At 36.2% G+C, this 13,741-nt stretch overlaps 1 protein-coding gene across 6 annotated transcripts in view; it reads right to left on the reverse strand.

Moving 5' to 3' along the window:
- DGKB (diacylglycerol kinase beta) overlaps positions 1 to 13,741 on the reverse strand; it is a 694,453-nt gene that overhangs the window by 413,823 nt on the left and 266,889 nt on the right. For all 6 annotated transcript variants that reach the window (XM_003782718.2, XM_012811488.1, XM_023519015.1 and 3 more), the window contains 2 exons: positions 4,383 to 4,456; positions 683 to 757 (listed from right to left, as the gene is read on the reverse strand). In XM_003782718.2, the coding sequence (XP_003782766.1) occupies positions 683 to 757; positions 4,383 to 4,456 (149 nt within the window). The remainder of the gene's footprint in view (positions 1 to 682; positions 758 to 4,382; positions 4,457 to 13,741) is intronic.

Consider the following 13,741-nt stretch of genomic DNA (forward strand, 5'->3'; position numbering starts at 1 on the left):
GGTATATAGAGCTTATGGAGTTTCTTTCTACTTCCTGGAGCCTAATGTTCACTCTTAACTTCACAGGAAGAAAAGAGGGTCAGTGGAAGATGACATTAATTACTTCATTAGGCCAAATTAACAGTGATTCATTTCAGAGCATATTTGTGATATCAAAATTATATGGTTTATTATTTTATTTCATCTTAAATATTAACAAAGGCTGTGATACTCGTTAGATGTTATAAGTAGTACATGAAAAAATCATATTATGATTTCTATTCCTTGTTAACAAGCTTTCTCGGCTGTAGCAAATACTTTATATTTAACAAGTACAAGAGGGAGAGTAGTTTTTCAAACACACGGTTTAGATGTTTGAGTACTTAGCTGTGTGTGTGTGTGTGTGTGTGTGTGTGTGTACGTGTGAGAGAGAGAAAGGTTATTATTTTTACCAAGACTAGTAAGACGACAACTTGACGATATTTAGAAGGGAGGAAAAATCTACTTTAAATGGATTGTTAGCTATTTTGAAAAATAGCATCTTCACTGCTTTACTGGTTTATTTTATGCAGCTGATAGTCAATATTTTTATACCAATCTGGCTGCGATAATCAATTAATATTATTTCTAGATATGTCAGGCCACTTATTTAGTTAGTTTCTATTAAGCGAGTTAATGGTAATGACATTATGTTTGGACTTACCCTGGCATTGGTCCATTTCCAGAAAGGCTGTAAACCTGACGAGGATTTAGTAGATACTGGAATTTTCTGTAAATTCTATAAAGGCAAAAAAAGGGGGGAGGGGAGAAGGGAATTTAGTGATTCCCAATCATTTTTAAATAATTAATATCCTTTAACATTATAAATATATATGGCTATAATGAAAGATGTTTTGATACATTTTAGATTAATATTAGAAATATAATAACAGGAACTAAAGTTTCTTTTAAAAAAGGCTTTGTAGTTATTACAAAGACAGTATAGCTTACCATTAGAACTAATGCTTGAATTCTAAATATACATATTCATTTAGAATATTTTCTAAACCCCATTTGATCATCTTTTAGCTAACTAATTAGATTTCAGATAAATATTTTTAAACTGTTGTAGTGTGCAGAATTCTTTAAATATTTTCTGTCATTAAATCCTTATCAGTAGATACTTCTCTATATAGAATTCAATATTAGGTGATTGGGTCAAACTAATTGTGTCCAAAATTATCTATCCCTCACATAAAATGGGATTGTGTACTTTATTTGTATATATGTAAGCAAAGAAAGTAGTCTCACTTGGCCTAACCATTTTATATGAAGGATAATCTTCATTAATCACCTAGCAAAATTGCTAAACTGTCTCCACAGGCCATATTAAATAATCTTTATTTTTTTCTGAAAAAAATAATTTTTGCAAACAAATGGGACAGAAGTTTTCTATGTATACACATGCCTCACATGTGTATTAAAGTGACAAAATATTAAAAGTGAAAAGATACACTTAGTTTTTTAAGTTAGTTTTATGTATACGTGAAAATATTGCCACGTATGTATAAATACATTCTTGTGCTGTTTACTGATTGAAACTTTACAAATTGACTACATAATATCTACATATATCTCCTAGAGTCCTTTTCATCCTTCTTTTCCCCTGGTACCCGAACCCCACTCTTGGACAATCATGTGCTTTCTGAAAAATCTCTCTTTTTTTTTTTAATTGTTTGGGATTCATTGAGGGTATAAAGAATTAGGTTACACTGATTGCGTTTTGTTAGGTAAAGTCCCTCTTGTAATTGTGTGCCATGGGGGGAGGGGTCACAGTGCATGACACACCTCTTGAAAAATCTCTTTCAAACCTCTCTATTCCATCCCACGACCTTAGTTCAGGCTTCAGGTTTCCTCCTAAGCCCTGTAACAACATTCTTGGCAATGGAGCTCTCTTCTAGACTGCTGTCTAAGTACAGTCACGCATTTCCATGATGAAAAGTTCTTCCTAGTGGCAACTTGTTTTGAAATGGCCACGGTTTCTCCCTCATTATTCTCCTCTTTCTCCTTAACCTTTAGCCTCTAACCTCGGTAAATTTCTCCTGCTTCACACCACACCCCTTTACATATCTGTTTTTCTCCTTTTGCTTGGCAAATACCTGCTTAAATAAGAACCAAAACAAAATCTACTTCTCTGAAGACCAAGATATCTTCAGAGATAGTTATCCTCTCCTCTGAGTTTTCCTAATGCCTTTATTTTAACAAATTTCTATTCTATTCTATTCTAACATGTACTGTGTGGCATTACAAGGTAACTGTTTGTGGGCCTCCCTCCCTGCATGACTGATCTTATGCTTTTTATCTCCAGTACCTAGAGATTTTGAATTTGCTGTGGGCTTTCTGCTCAAAGAAATGATATGTGGACACTTTTATACCTATTAAGTAATATGGGGAACTTGTATATGCACATATGATTCTGCGACCTTTGGCAACTTACCTGACATCTCAAAGTTATAAAGCCAAAAATTTTGAAAGAAAAACACCAATGGCACCTCATTATGAAAGATGCCTCTTATGCATGCAGAAAAATTTATGTCTGTATTCATAATAGATCACCATTAAAACATATTTCCATTTCATTTGACTTTGTATGATCTTAGCCTATAAAGGACAAACCCACAAGTGGTTGGGAGCTCGCATATGAACCTCCCCATTACTTTTAATTTCTTTATGATTTTAGCATATCTAAGCGCTTTTACTTTTTTAAAACTAGAGAAGTTATTTGTATGTACTGGAAGACGGGGAAGGCAGATAAAGGACCCTTCTATACATGATGAGGGTTATCTTAATTTGGGGGGAATTTCTTTCCCTTAGAAAATATATTTTTATATTTTTTACTCTTAAGATTTAACTTGTCTCTAATTTTCAACATGAATTTAAGTGTTATCTTTGTTAAAAGTTTCCTTTTCTCAAGATATTGGTAATATGTAGTGTATACAGCTGACAGACTAGAAATGGGAAAAAAAGAAAAAAATAGCATTTTTTTCTATTTCTATTTCATGACTGTTTCTTTTTCTTTTTCTTTTTCTTTCTTTTTTTTTTTTTGTTTTGTTTTTTTGAGACAGAGCCTCAAGTTGTCACCCTGGGTAGAGTGCTGTGGCATCACAGCTCACAGCAACTTTCAACTCCTGGGCTCAAGTGAGTCTCCTGCCTCTGCCTCCCAAGTTGCTGGGACCACAGGTGCCCGCCAAAATGCCTGGCTATTTGGTTGCAGCCATCATTGTTGTTTGGCGGGCTGGGCTGGATTCGAACCCGCCACCTTAGGTGTATGTGGCTGGCGCCTTAGCCACTTGAGCCACAGGTGCCGAGGCATCATGACTGTTTCATACCTCTTTGAGTGATGCAGCTCTTCTCTTTAATAAACCATTGTGCATATGTTAAATTAGTAAGCCATTATTTATTTAAATAATTTTCACATTTAATAGAGTAAAAACATAACTATATATTGATAAATCAGAAAAAACCTCTGCTGTTTAAGCAGAAGTAACATTTGTTGATTGAAGATGAAGAACACTCTATGTTTCATTTTTAAAAAGCTGGAAATTTCACTGATAGGAAAGAAAATTCCATTACAAAATTCCGTTATTGAAATAAACATTTCAACTTTGTGATCTGGTGATCCACAGAGGAAATTTGTTTTATTGTCAAAGTGATTTTGTGAGTGCTTTTATCTGATGGCCTATTTGGGGTGAGATGAGAAAAGACATCTAGAAAGCATTGAGGCAGGAATAAGGTCTTTGTTTGTGACTATCCTCTTTAGAAGAACATAAGGTTCACTCTTTAGGGCAGTGATTTTCATGTTTGTATTACATATGATTATTTGATCCTTAATGCATTACAACAATGAAATTGTGTTATCGGCCAGAATACTGAGACACCTGACAATGTAATTCACTATTATTCAGATTAATGTTCTGTGCTTCTCTAGGAAGCATGGAATCATGTTCTCCAAAATGTACAAGCAGAAAATCATTAGAACATATTTTTCCTAGAAGCTAGATATAAATTCTGTTCCTCAGTACTGGGTTATGATTTACCCGAAGCCATCATGTTGACCATTTAGAACCCATTTTCATTCAACAGTATTTATGAAGATATGCTGTATACGAAGTTCTTTGTTAAGGGTGGGGCTCTCAGATGGAGAAGAGAGAATTCAGCTACTTGAGCTATGGCAATGAACATATTTACAATTCTAAACACATCATGTCCATATATATATATACACACACATACACTAGCATTGTTTATTTTGTTTTAAAATTAATAAACAGTAAGGAATAATTTTTTAAGCATTTTCCCATCATTTTCAGTTTATCTTTTTATATATGTGTGACACAGAAAAGGAAATGATTTTAAACACATACCGTTCTCCTTGCTTCCCACCACTTTTGGGGTTCACAAAAACTAAAAGTGGGTGAGTACCAGGAACAGGAGTGATCTGGAAGGAAAGATGGATATGTGGAGAAATTATTATGCACAATCTATATGAAAAGGACTGACACAGTTTGGTGTTTGGCCCCTCCAAGTCTCATGTTGAAATTTCATCTCCAGTGTTGGAGGTGGTTTGGGTCATGTGTGGATCTCTCATTACTGATTTGGTGCCCTCCTTGCAATAATGAATGAGTTCTCTCATTATCAGTTTACCATGGAGCTGGTTGTTTAAAAAAGGCTGACAATTCCTCCATGTTCTCTCGTTCCTTCTCTGGCCATGTGACCCTCCTGCCAGCCTGTTCCCCCTTCACCTTCTGCCTTGGCTGGAAGCTCCCTGAAGCCCTCACCAGAAGTAGAAACCCAGGTCATCTCTTGTACACTGAAGAATGATGAGCCAAATAAACTCGTTTTCTTTATAAATTACCTGCCTTGAGATATTCCTTTATAGCAATGCAGAGCACACTAAGGAGGGGTGGAGGTGTTGCTGTAAAGATATTTGAAAATGTGGAAGTGGCTCTGGGTCTGGGTAAGGAGCAGAGGTTAGTAGACAGGCGGGTCGTCTTTGGAGGGTTCAGTAAAGAAGGAAGAAGGGAAAAGTCTGGAACTCCTTAGAGATTTGTTAAGTGGTTGTGACCAAAATATTAAAAGAAACATGTACAGTAAAGGCAGGGATGATAAGGTCTTAGATGGAAATAAGCCCAGGCAGCCCCTCCCATCGTGGTCCAGAGACCGTGGAGACCTAAATGGTTTAGGGATCCAGGCCTGGGCCCTGCCACTTTGCCCCACCTCAGAAGGCTGCTATTGGTGTCCCTGGATGCAGCCACAGCTCAAAGGGCCCCAGGCAGACATCTGTGGCCATTGCTCCAGAGGACTCAAGCCATAAGCCTTGGTGGAGTTTATGTGGTGCTAAGTCTGCAGGCATCCAAATTATGGCAGAGGCTGAGGTTTGATGATTTCTAGCTATATTTCAGAGGACGTTTGGAAAGCATGAGTGCACAGGTCTCAATCCAGAGGTGGAGACCCCTCAGAGAAACCCTGCCAGGGCAATGCCTAGGGGAAATGTAGGGTCAGAGTCTGACGTGGAGTCTAATTCAGTAGTGGTGGCCTGGCTTGGGCAACCCCCACCTCCTGCCCTGCACCAAGCACAGCCAGGCTCACACAGAACAAGCCTTTAATGTGGCTGTGGCTCTGTATTAGCAGCACCTTCGCTGGTGGCCCGCACAGCCTGTTCAGCTCTTTAGAGCTGATATCTAAGGGTGGAGCAGTGGGCAGATGTGCCACCTAGAACCCCAGCTTCTCTCCATGACAAGTGGCATGAGTTCTGCTGGGCCAAGGAGAGGACATTCAGCTGGGGTCCCCAGCTTCTCTCCTGATAGGATGGAAGGTTACAGGGTATAAGAGAGGAGTAGGAACCAAGTTATAGTTAGGGACTATTCCCCAGTCGGAGCAGATAGTGAGAAGCTTCTAGTGACTTCGCACTAACCTAAATCCCGTCTGATCATCTTTACCTTACTGATTAGAATTCAGATAAAGAGTTTTAAAATATTGTGGTACAGAATTCCTTAAATATTTTCTCTCAATAAATCCTTGTCTCAGTAATTGGATTTCCAGCTCCAAGCTGGAACCCCTTGGCTGTTTCAGTTTGGGTAACACTGGTAGTTTTCAAGGGGCATCTCTCCTCCATCATTAAAACCTAAAATGAAGAAATACCAAAAAACACCTACACCTAGACACTGGCATTCAGCCTCCTTTATTTTTCCATTTTTTCTCATCCCTTTACCACATCGGAACTCCTAAAGTCTCTATATGCAAAATAGTTATAGATTTTAGTTGATTTCTAAATCAATTTGAATTATTACTCCTTGTTTTTGAATAGAATCTCAAGCTAAATAAAAGTTTTGAACAAATACTCATAAGGATGAATTTTCCTTCCCTCCTCAAATTCAACATATTCAAGTATATGAGATTAGGTTTAAATTCACATTGGGTCAAATATTTAGCATTTTTTTGAAACTATATTTTGCAATGGTTTTCAGAGATATTTATTCACTGGAATATTTAAGGCCATCATTATAAGTTATAAAAGTCAGTAACAATTATTTATTTATTTATTTATTTTTGCAGTTTTTGGCCAGGGCTGGGTTTGAACCTGGCACCTCCACCACGTGGGGCTGGCGCCCTACTCCTTTGAGACACAGGTGCCACCCTAACAATTATTTTATATATATATTCATATATGATTATGAACAAATAAACAAATAAACATTCTATTTTAAAGGATTATAGCCTGCAGGGTATTTTAAAATAAAATACTAAATCTAGATATCCTTTTGGAAGCAGTGAGATGGGCAAACAGATCCAATGCATTGGAAAAACACGAGTGTTAAGCAATTTAGAAGAATTATGATATTCCACAATCAACAAAAATAAAATACCCAACATGGAAACTGGGATTAATAAATAATTAGCAACCTTTTCCTCACACATCCTCTTATCATAAATCAAGCCTAGAAAATAAGACAGAATACAAATAAAATGTGCTGTTTATTTGCAAAGTATCAGATACTGGATTAGCACCCCCTTTGATACTATTAACAGGTACCTGACCTAATGGAACACACCTAACACCTAATAAAAGCCACATTTAAGGGAGGATATGTGATTAAACAGAACCACTGCTGCGTCTCTGGTGTTAAGGAAGCATTTAGTGATTGTAGACTTAAATGTTAAAGTTCCAAGCAAATTTGGCTTGTTTTTCAATGCTCATTCATAAAGAGCCTTAAAACTGTGCTGACCTTTGCTACTATAAAAATCGGCCAGTCCAGCAGAGGATACATGCATTTGGGTGCCAGGAGACCTAAGGAGGAGTTCTTAGATTCAAATTAAGCCAAAGACCAATGGTATTGCACACTCATCTTCAAGTTGCCAAGTTAAAAATCCAACTACCTGGTTCAGTAATTCTGAAATAATCAGCAGCATCTTAATGGGAGATGTGGGTGAACATTAGGGAAGTTAGGATTATGGGACTAGAGTTAGGTTGGTATAATAATGGAATGACTTACGAAAGGTTGTGTGATCAGGGTCAGGTATCCCATTTTCATGTACAATCATTTTGGACATAAGCTTCCAAAAGGAACACACTATACTGGGGCTTCATGAGACAGCTTGGCTCGAACATCAGAGGACTTCAGAGAAAGGTCTGCAAGAGGCTGGCTGGGCCCTGCACGGGCTTGGGAAGCCATTTTAGATCAACAAGTGTAGCTGACTCATTCAGCAAGAAAGATTAGTCCCTAGGACTGTGAGATAAGAGGATTCAGCTTTTTTCCTCCAGGCTCCTGAAGATGAGGAAAGCATCAACTAATCTGTCTGGCAGGAAACAATGGATTAACTGGGCGGCATCTAGTTCCAAAGTCTGTACTCTCTTTTCCTCTGTTTTCTGTAATCCTGTTTGTGATTGATAAGTATCTTAAGAAGTAAAAGTAATAAAAATAGCTAAAGGGTTAATTTTGTTGTTATTGCAAATACCCATTTCCTAACCAAGAGAAATAATAAAAACTGAGTTCATCTGGAGTTGGAGATCTTTGCTGCATCTCCCACAAAGGTCACTGACCTCCTGGGCCACTCTATAAATTTGACTCTGTTTCTACAGTCTTTCTTTATTTTCCTTATTCCCTCATGACTGCCAAGCATTGGGACACTCATGGGTCATGTGGGGGCCAGTTCTCTACATCTGGTGTCCAAGATGGCTGGATCACTACAGGTAGAGGCTGCTATGGACATTTTATTCCCATAGTCTGCTTCTTTAGTAAAAAAGCCATTGGCTTTTTAGAAATATCTTGTACCCCCTACCCCTGTTATATGTTATATCTATATCTTGGAAGTTCTTGCTTACAGAGTATATGTGTATGTGTGTATATATATACATATATGTATTTCTTTTAAAGAATTTTAAGAAATTTTAATTTCTAGTGCCATGTCATGTAAGAGGACAAATAAATATGTAGATAAAATATGTTTATGTTTTGTCTGTTGAAATATAATTGGAAATAACCATAGACTAAATTGGGTACTCCTTCCAATTCCTATGTGCCATGTTGAAGTCTCAGCACCTGTTATGATGGTATTTGGTAATGAAGCTTTGGGGACATAATTAGGGTTAGATGAGGTCATAAGGATGGGGCCTTCATGATGAAATTAGCGACTCATATAAAAAGGACAAGATTTCTCTCTTTCTCTCTGGCAACACACAAGAAAGATCACAGGAGCATACAGAAAGCTGGTGGTCACCTACAAGCCAAGACAGAAGGACTCAGAGCAAAATCTACCAAGGTATTATCTTGCTTTTAGACTCATCCAGCCTCCAGAACTACGAGAAATAAAAATGTCTCTTGATTAAGCCCCCCAGTCTATGGTAATCTGTTATGGCAGCCTGAGCAGAAGTATTACTTCTGACATAGAAGTATTGTACAGAAATTCAATGCATGCTCTTTAACCAGAGGAATTAGACCTTCTACCTCTTTTTCCTAATGTCAGCATGGATCTTAGAAATTATGAGGACCAACAGCCATTTTTGATCATGAGGAAAGATGCTACAGATTTCAGATATGAACAGAAATATAGGATCACCAGTACTAATAAAAATGTGGAGTTGTCTTGTCAGCCTTGGAGATACTTGTGGGCATTTTACATACATGAGGGAAAAATTGATGGTTATCTTGTCTGAGATAAAAACAAACAAAACACTACTATGGTTTTTTTTTTTTCCCTTATTTTTGTTGTTTCCCATCACATGCTGCAGACGTAATTGTAATTGATGTCAAAAATACTATCTATAGGGTCACAGAATTGGATATGGATGGAATCAGGCATAGAGAGACATATTATTCTTCATCAAGCTTGCTAATGTTGCTAGTCCCTGAGGGAAGAACAATAGAAACTTAATTTAAAAACCCTTAGACAGCTGTTTATTTTACATTAAGCTAGTCTCATTGTTGAATATGGCCATACTCATTTTCGGTCAATATTTTTGTATATTAAATCATCTCAGATCAAGAAATCAATGTGGTTATTATTATAATAGATGTAATATTTCAGTCAGCTAATTTAATGTGACTATTTGATTCCAGATCTTGATTTCCAGAGAAGTAGACATATATGAACTATCTCCTGCCTTCCCTTTACAGAATTCAGTTTAGGGAGGTGATTTGTATTGTAGTGCAAATCATAACTATTGATAAAAAGGAATATAAATAGTTTTCTTGGCTTGGAAACTCAGTATATCTGATTTTTGTGACTCAAGTGTTATTGCGATATATTACAATAATTGTTTTTAGCTTTTACAGTGATAGTTTAAGTTTAAATTTTTGAAACAATCTCAAATTTATGTAAAAGTTATAAGGACTATATAATTAACATGCCCTCTTAACCATTTGAGTGTAAGTTGCCAAAATTATGTTCTATCATTCCCATTTACATTAGTATTGGCTACACACAAGAACATTCTCTGACTTCCATAGAGTACAGCCTTAGAATCAGGAGTTAATATGACTCTGGACTAGTTTCTTCTGTGTAAAAGATACTACTGGTGAAAACTAAATAATATCTGAGAATTAGATAGTATTCTTGTACCAATTTTATTCTAGACAACTAATTCTCTCTTATACAGTGTCTAATTCTTTTTTTAGAAAAATTTTTATGAAGAATTTTTACTTCCAAACATAAATCTGAAATAAGATATAAAATTCAATGATTCATAAAATTGATTTCTTGCCATCTAAAGATATTGTATCTTTTTTTTGTTTGAGATTTTGGTAGGGTAGGAAGTAAGAGACAAAAACATTACACATGTCAAAAATTCTGTCAGTCTAAAACTATTCATTCTTGGAAATACGTAGTTATACAGCATTTGGGATAACCTTAAGTGGAACAACATGTAAAACAGGTGACTATCAAGTTTCTCCGTTTAATGTATGAAATAGCTGTGAGCCCACTGTGAGTCTATCTTCTCTGTACCATTTTTCCCAAGGCACAAATACAGAATCCTGTAACTTCCCAAAACAGTTTTCAAAAACCATTTAGTAAAGGCAATAATAGTATAATGAAAAAATACTAATGAAGAGTGAAAGTGTTTAGGAAAGATTTTATAGCATCTGTGGTATGTAAAATCCTAAAGATTGGTTTATAAAATCAGGTGTGCAAGGCGTTTTCAAAGGGGACTATGCTTTCTGTATCTCCCTTCATACTGAATGGAGTTCCTTCATATAAAAAGTCATTTACTCACATAAAGGGACAGTTTAAGATAGGAGACATTTAAACAGCATGACTTTAGAGCCACACTGGTTTGGGATCCCAGTTCAAACCTTCCTGTATGACAGTTTTACTTGCCATCAATGTGTTTCACTCACAAGTTCACACATGTCTTTCCTCCTGAACTCTAGATTCACATATTTTGCTGTCTACTTAAAAATATCTCTATTTGGATAGCTAACAACCTCAGAAACTTCTCTTATTCCCCCAGACCCTCTTCTGTCTCCACTGATGGCCACTCCACCGATGAATGGAACTGTCTCTGGGATATCCCTGACTCCTCACTTTCTTGCAACCTTATATCCAGTCAATCAGCATATTGTGTAACTCTGTCTTCAAACTGAGTAGAATCCCATCACATCTATTCACCTCCACTGCTCCACTCTATCAAATTCCCATCCTGTTACCCCTGGTTAACTATGGCAGTAACCTACTGGACTGCCTGCTTCCCACTATCTATCTCAATAACAGTGAGCCTTTGAAAATAAAATCCATATCATGTCACTTATGTACTTAATCATCCTACCAATATCTCCTCATCTCACTCAGATCCAAGTTCAAAGTCTTTATTTGGGCTTTCAGGGATTTAGAGCATCTAGCCCTCCCCTAAGCCCCAGTCACTAAAGTACTCTCTGTCACTTACCTTCTTTCCCACCCTGCTCCAACCAGGCAGTTTCTTCTAGATTCTAGAACTTTCCAGGCATATATTTGCCTTAATGCTGTACATTTTCCATTAGTCTACATCATCAACTGCATCACCCCTTGGATCTTGACCCAAATATCATCTTCTTAATAAGGCCTACTTTGGCTATTTTACTTAAAATATAGAGGATTCCAACCAACTTTCTGCTCTGACATTTCTTATCTTATCCAGCTCTATTTTTATATCATTCATCATCTATCACATTATGTATACGGAGATAGGGACTCAGATTAGAGGTTGTTGTAATACTCAAAACTATAGCATAATAATGACAATGAAGAACTGCTTATGAAAAAGTCAACAAAATTGAGGATTCTATGATAAAGTGAGCATGACACACACACATCAATCAAAGAAAGTAAATTAATGTTATATACCTACTATATAGTTATGTAAACTGTGTGTGTGTGTTTGGTTTATAGTAGGTGATTACAGGAATAAGATAGAGCAAATAAGGAAGGCAATCATGAAAAGCAGTAGTGTGGGTAAAGATACTCATTCAGTTTCAGAAGCTTAAGAGTTCCCCCTTTTTTTCTGTGTTAAAAGCATTACAGACCAGATTGTTAGTTCTCAAGTGATATCTGTGTTTGAAAATGTTACTCAAAGAATATTTTGGGACAAGATAAGTTCAACATCATCTAGCTCAAACAATTGTTCTGGTTTTTTCCTTATTTGTTCACATGTGGGAGAGTCATCTATAGTCTACATCTCTTATGTGTTAAGAAATTGTAGTGCGGTTATCCATGATCACATGGATTGGTGTAAACCTGTGGTGTGAGCACTGACAAAGACAGAGTGCCCAGCCACCTCTATCTGAAGTCCCCTGGGACTAGGGTTAATTAATGAGACTCATCCTAAGGTTATACATGATCTATTACTTCCTCTAATTAGAAATAATAATCCTGATCATTATGCTGGTTAGCTGGAAAGAAATAAGATGAATGGGCTTAACTATGATTAATTGTCTTCTTTAAGCAGTGGAGATCTCTTCTGTCACTGAGTTCTATGCAAACTGGGCTGCAACTCAATGCTTTTTCATGATATGTATTTTTTAAAGCTCACAGAAAAAAATTAACTTACTGATAGATCCTTTACCTGTTCTGATCAAAAACCAGAATTTTACTATTTTAAATTGACAACCACACACAAAATTACTAAGATTATTATGTATATAAAATAGCCAGGAATTTATTGTTTTACATCGTACATTTTCTCCAAAACTACTTCTATTATATTTTGGTCCATTCCACTGAGCTGCAAGAGACTATTGTACATGATTATATACAAATATTTTAAAACTTAATCAAAACTGTGATTGCAATTACACTACTATTTTCTTTTTTGCTGCTGTTTTGTTAGGTCTAATATCTCCAGTTTGCCTGCTGACAAACTAAGACTGCCAAAAGGAGTTATGAAATGCATCATCTGGTTCAAGAGATCAAACACATCCCCACTGAATGTTAATTATCTATGTTTTCTGATGTGACTAATTTAGTTTTAGCAGTATAAAATACAGGGTGGACACAAAGTTTGTGTCCAATTTACTATGTTAAGCTATTTTAAATTGCCCATTGACTTTCTGTCCACCCTTGTATCAGATTATTTTTTGAATAAAAATAAAATTGAACTTACACACATATTGCTATGTACGTTTAAAGCCTTCAAAATACTCTGCACATGCTATTTAATTTTAGTTTTGACGTTTGGGTAAGTTCCGGTATGATTATACAAATCTTGAGAGAGGGAGATGAGAGCTACGTTATACTTTTATTGCACACATGATTTTTCTCTCACAGCCTGTGGCAATATAAAAGTACAGAGAAGAACAAAATGGCCAGAGATTTAGCAGTTACATACATGTTAAAAAGTTTGAAGCAAAGAGACATGGTGTCTGATGAGTTAAACATATAAAGTCTGATTCACATGTCCTCATTCTAACTTTGCTTTTACAATTGACTGGTTTTGGGTATAGTTAGTTACCTTACTTCTGCACATAATATAAGTTTGAAAATGTTGGTCATAAAATGGTACACATATGGAACTCATAAGTTTCTGAAGAGAATTTAACAAGCTAACATCTAAAATATTCTCTTAGTGCTTAGATTATATCATTTAATAAATGGTATATTCTTCCCTTCCATGATGTGAAGTATGTGCTTACCCATGCATGAAATATAAAGGGATTTTAGAATTAGGCTTCCCTTTCCTGAATTTCACTGTAGGAACCAAGAGTGACTAAAGATTTAAACTGATCGATATTTGCAATGCATGTATTAAATTGAA

This window comes from Otolemur garnettii, unplaced genomic scaffold (assembly GCF_000181295.1).
Source record: "Otolemur garnettii isolate 467f Iridium unplaced genomic scaffold, OtoGar3 scaffold00005, whole genome shotgun sequence".
NCBI classification, from domain to species: Eukaryota; Metazoa; Chordata; class Mammalia; order Primates; family Galagidae; genus Otolemur; species Otolemur garnettii.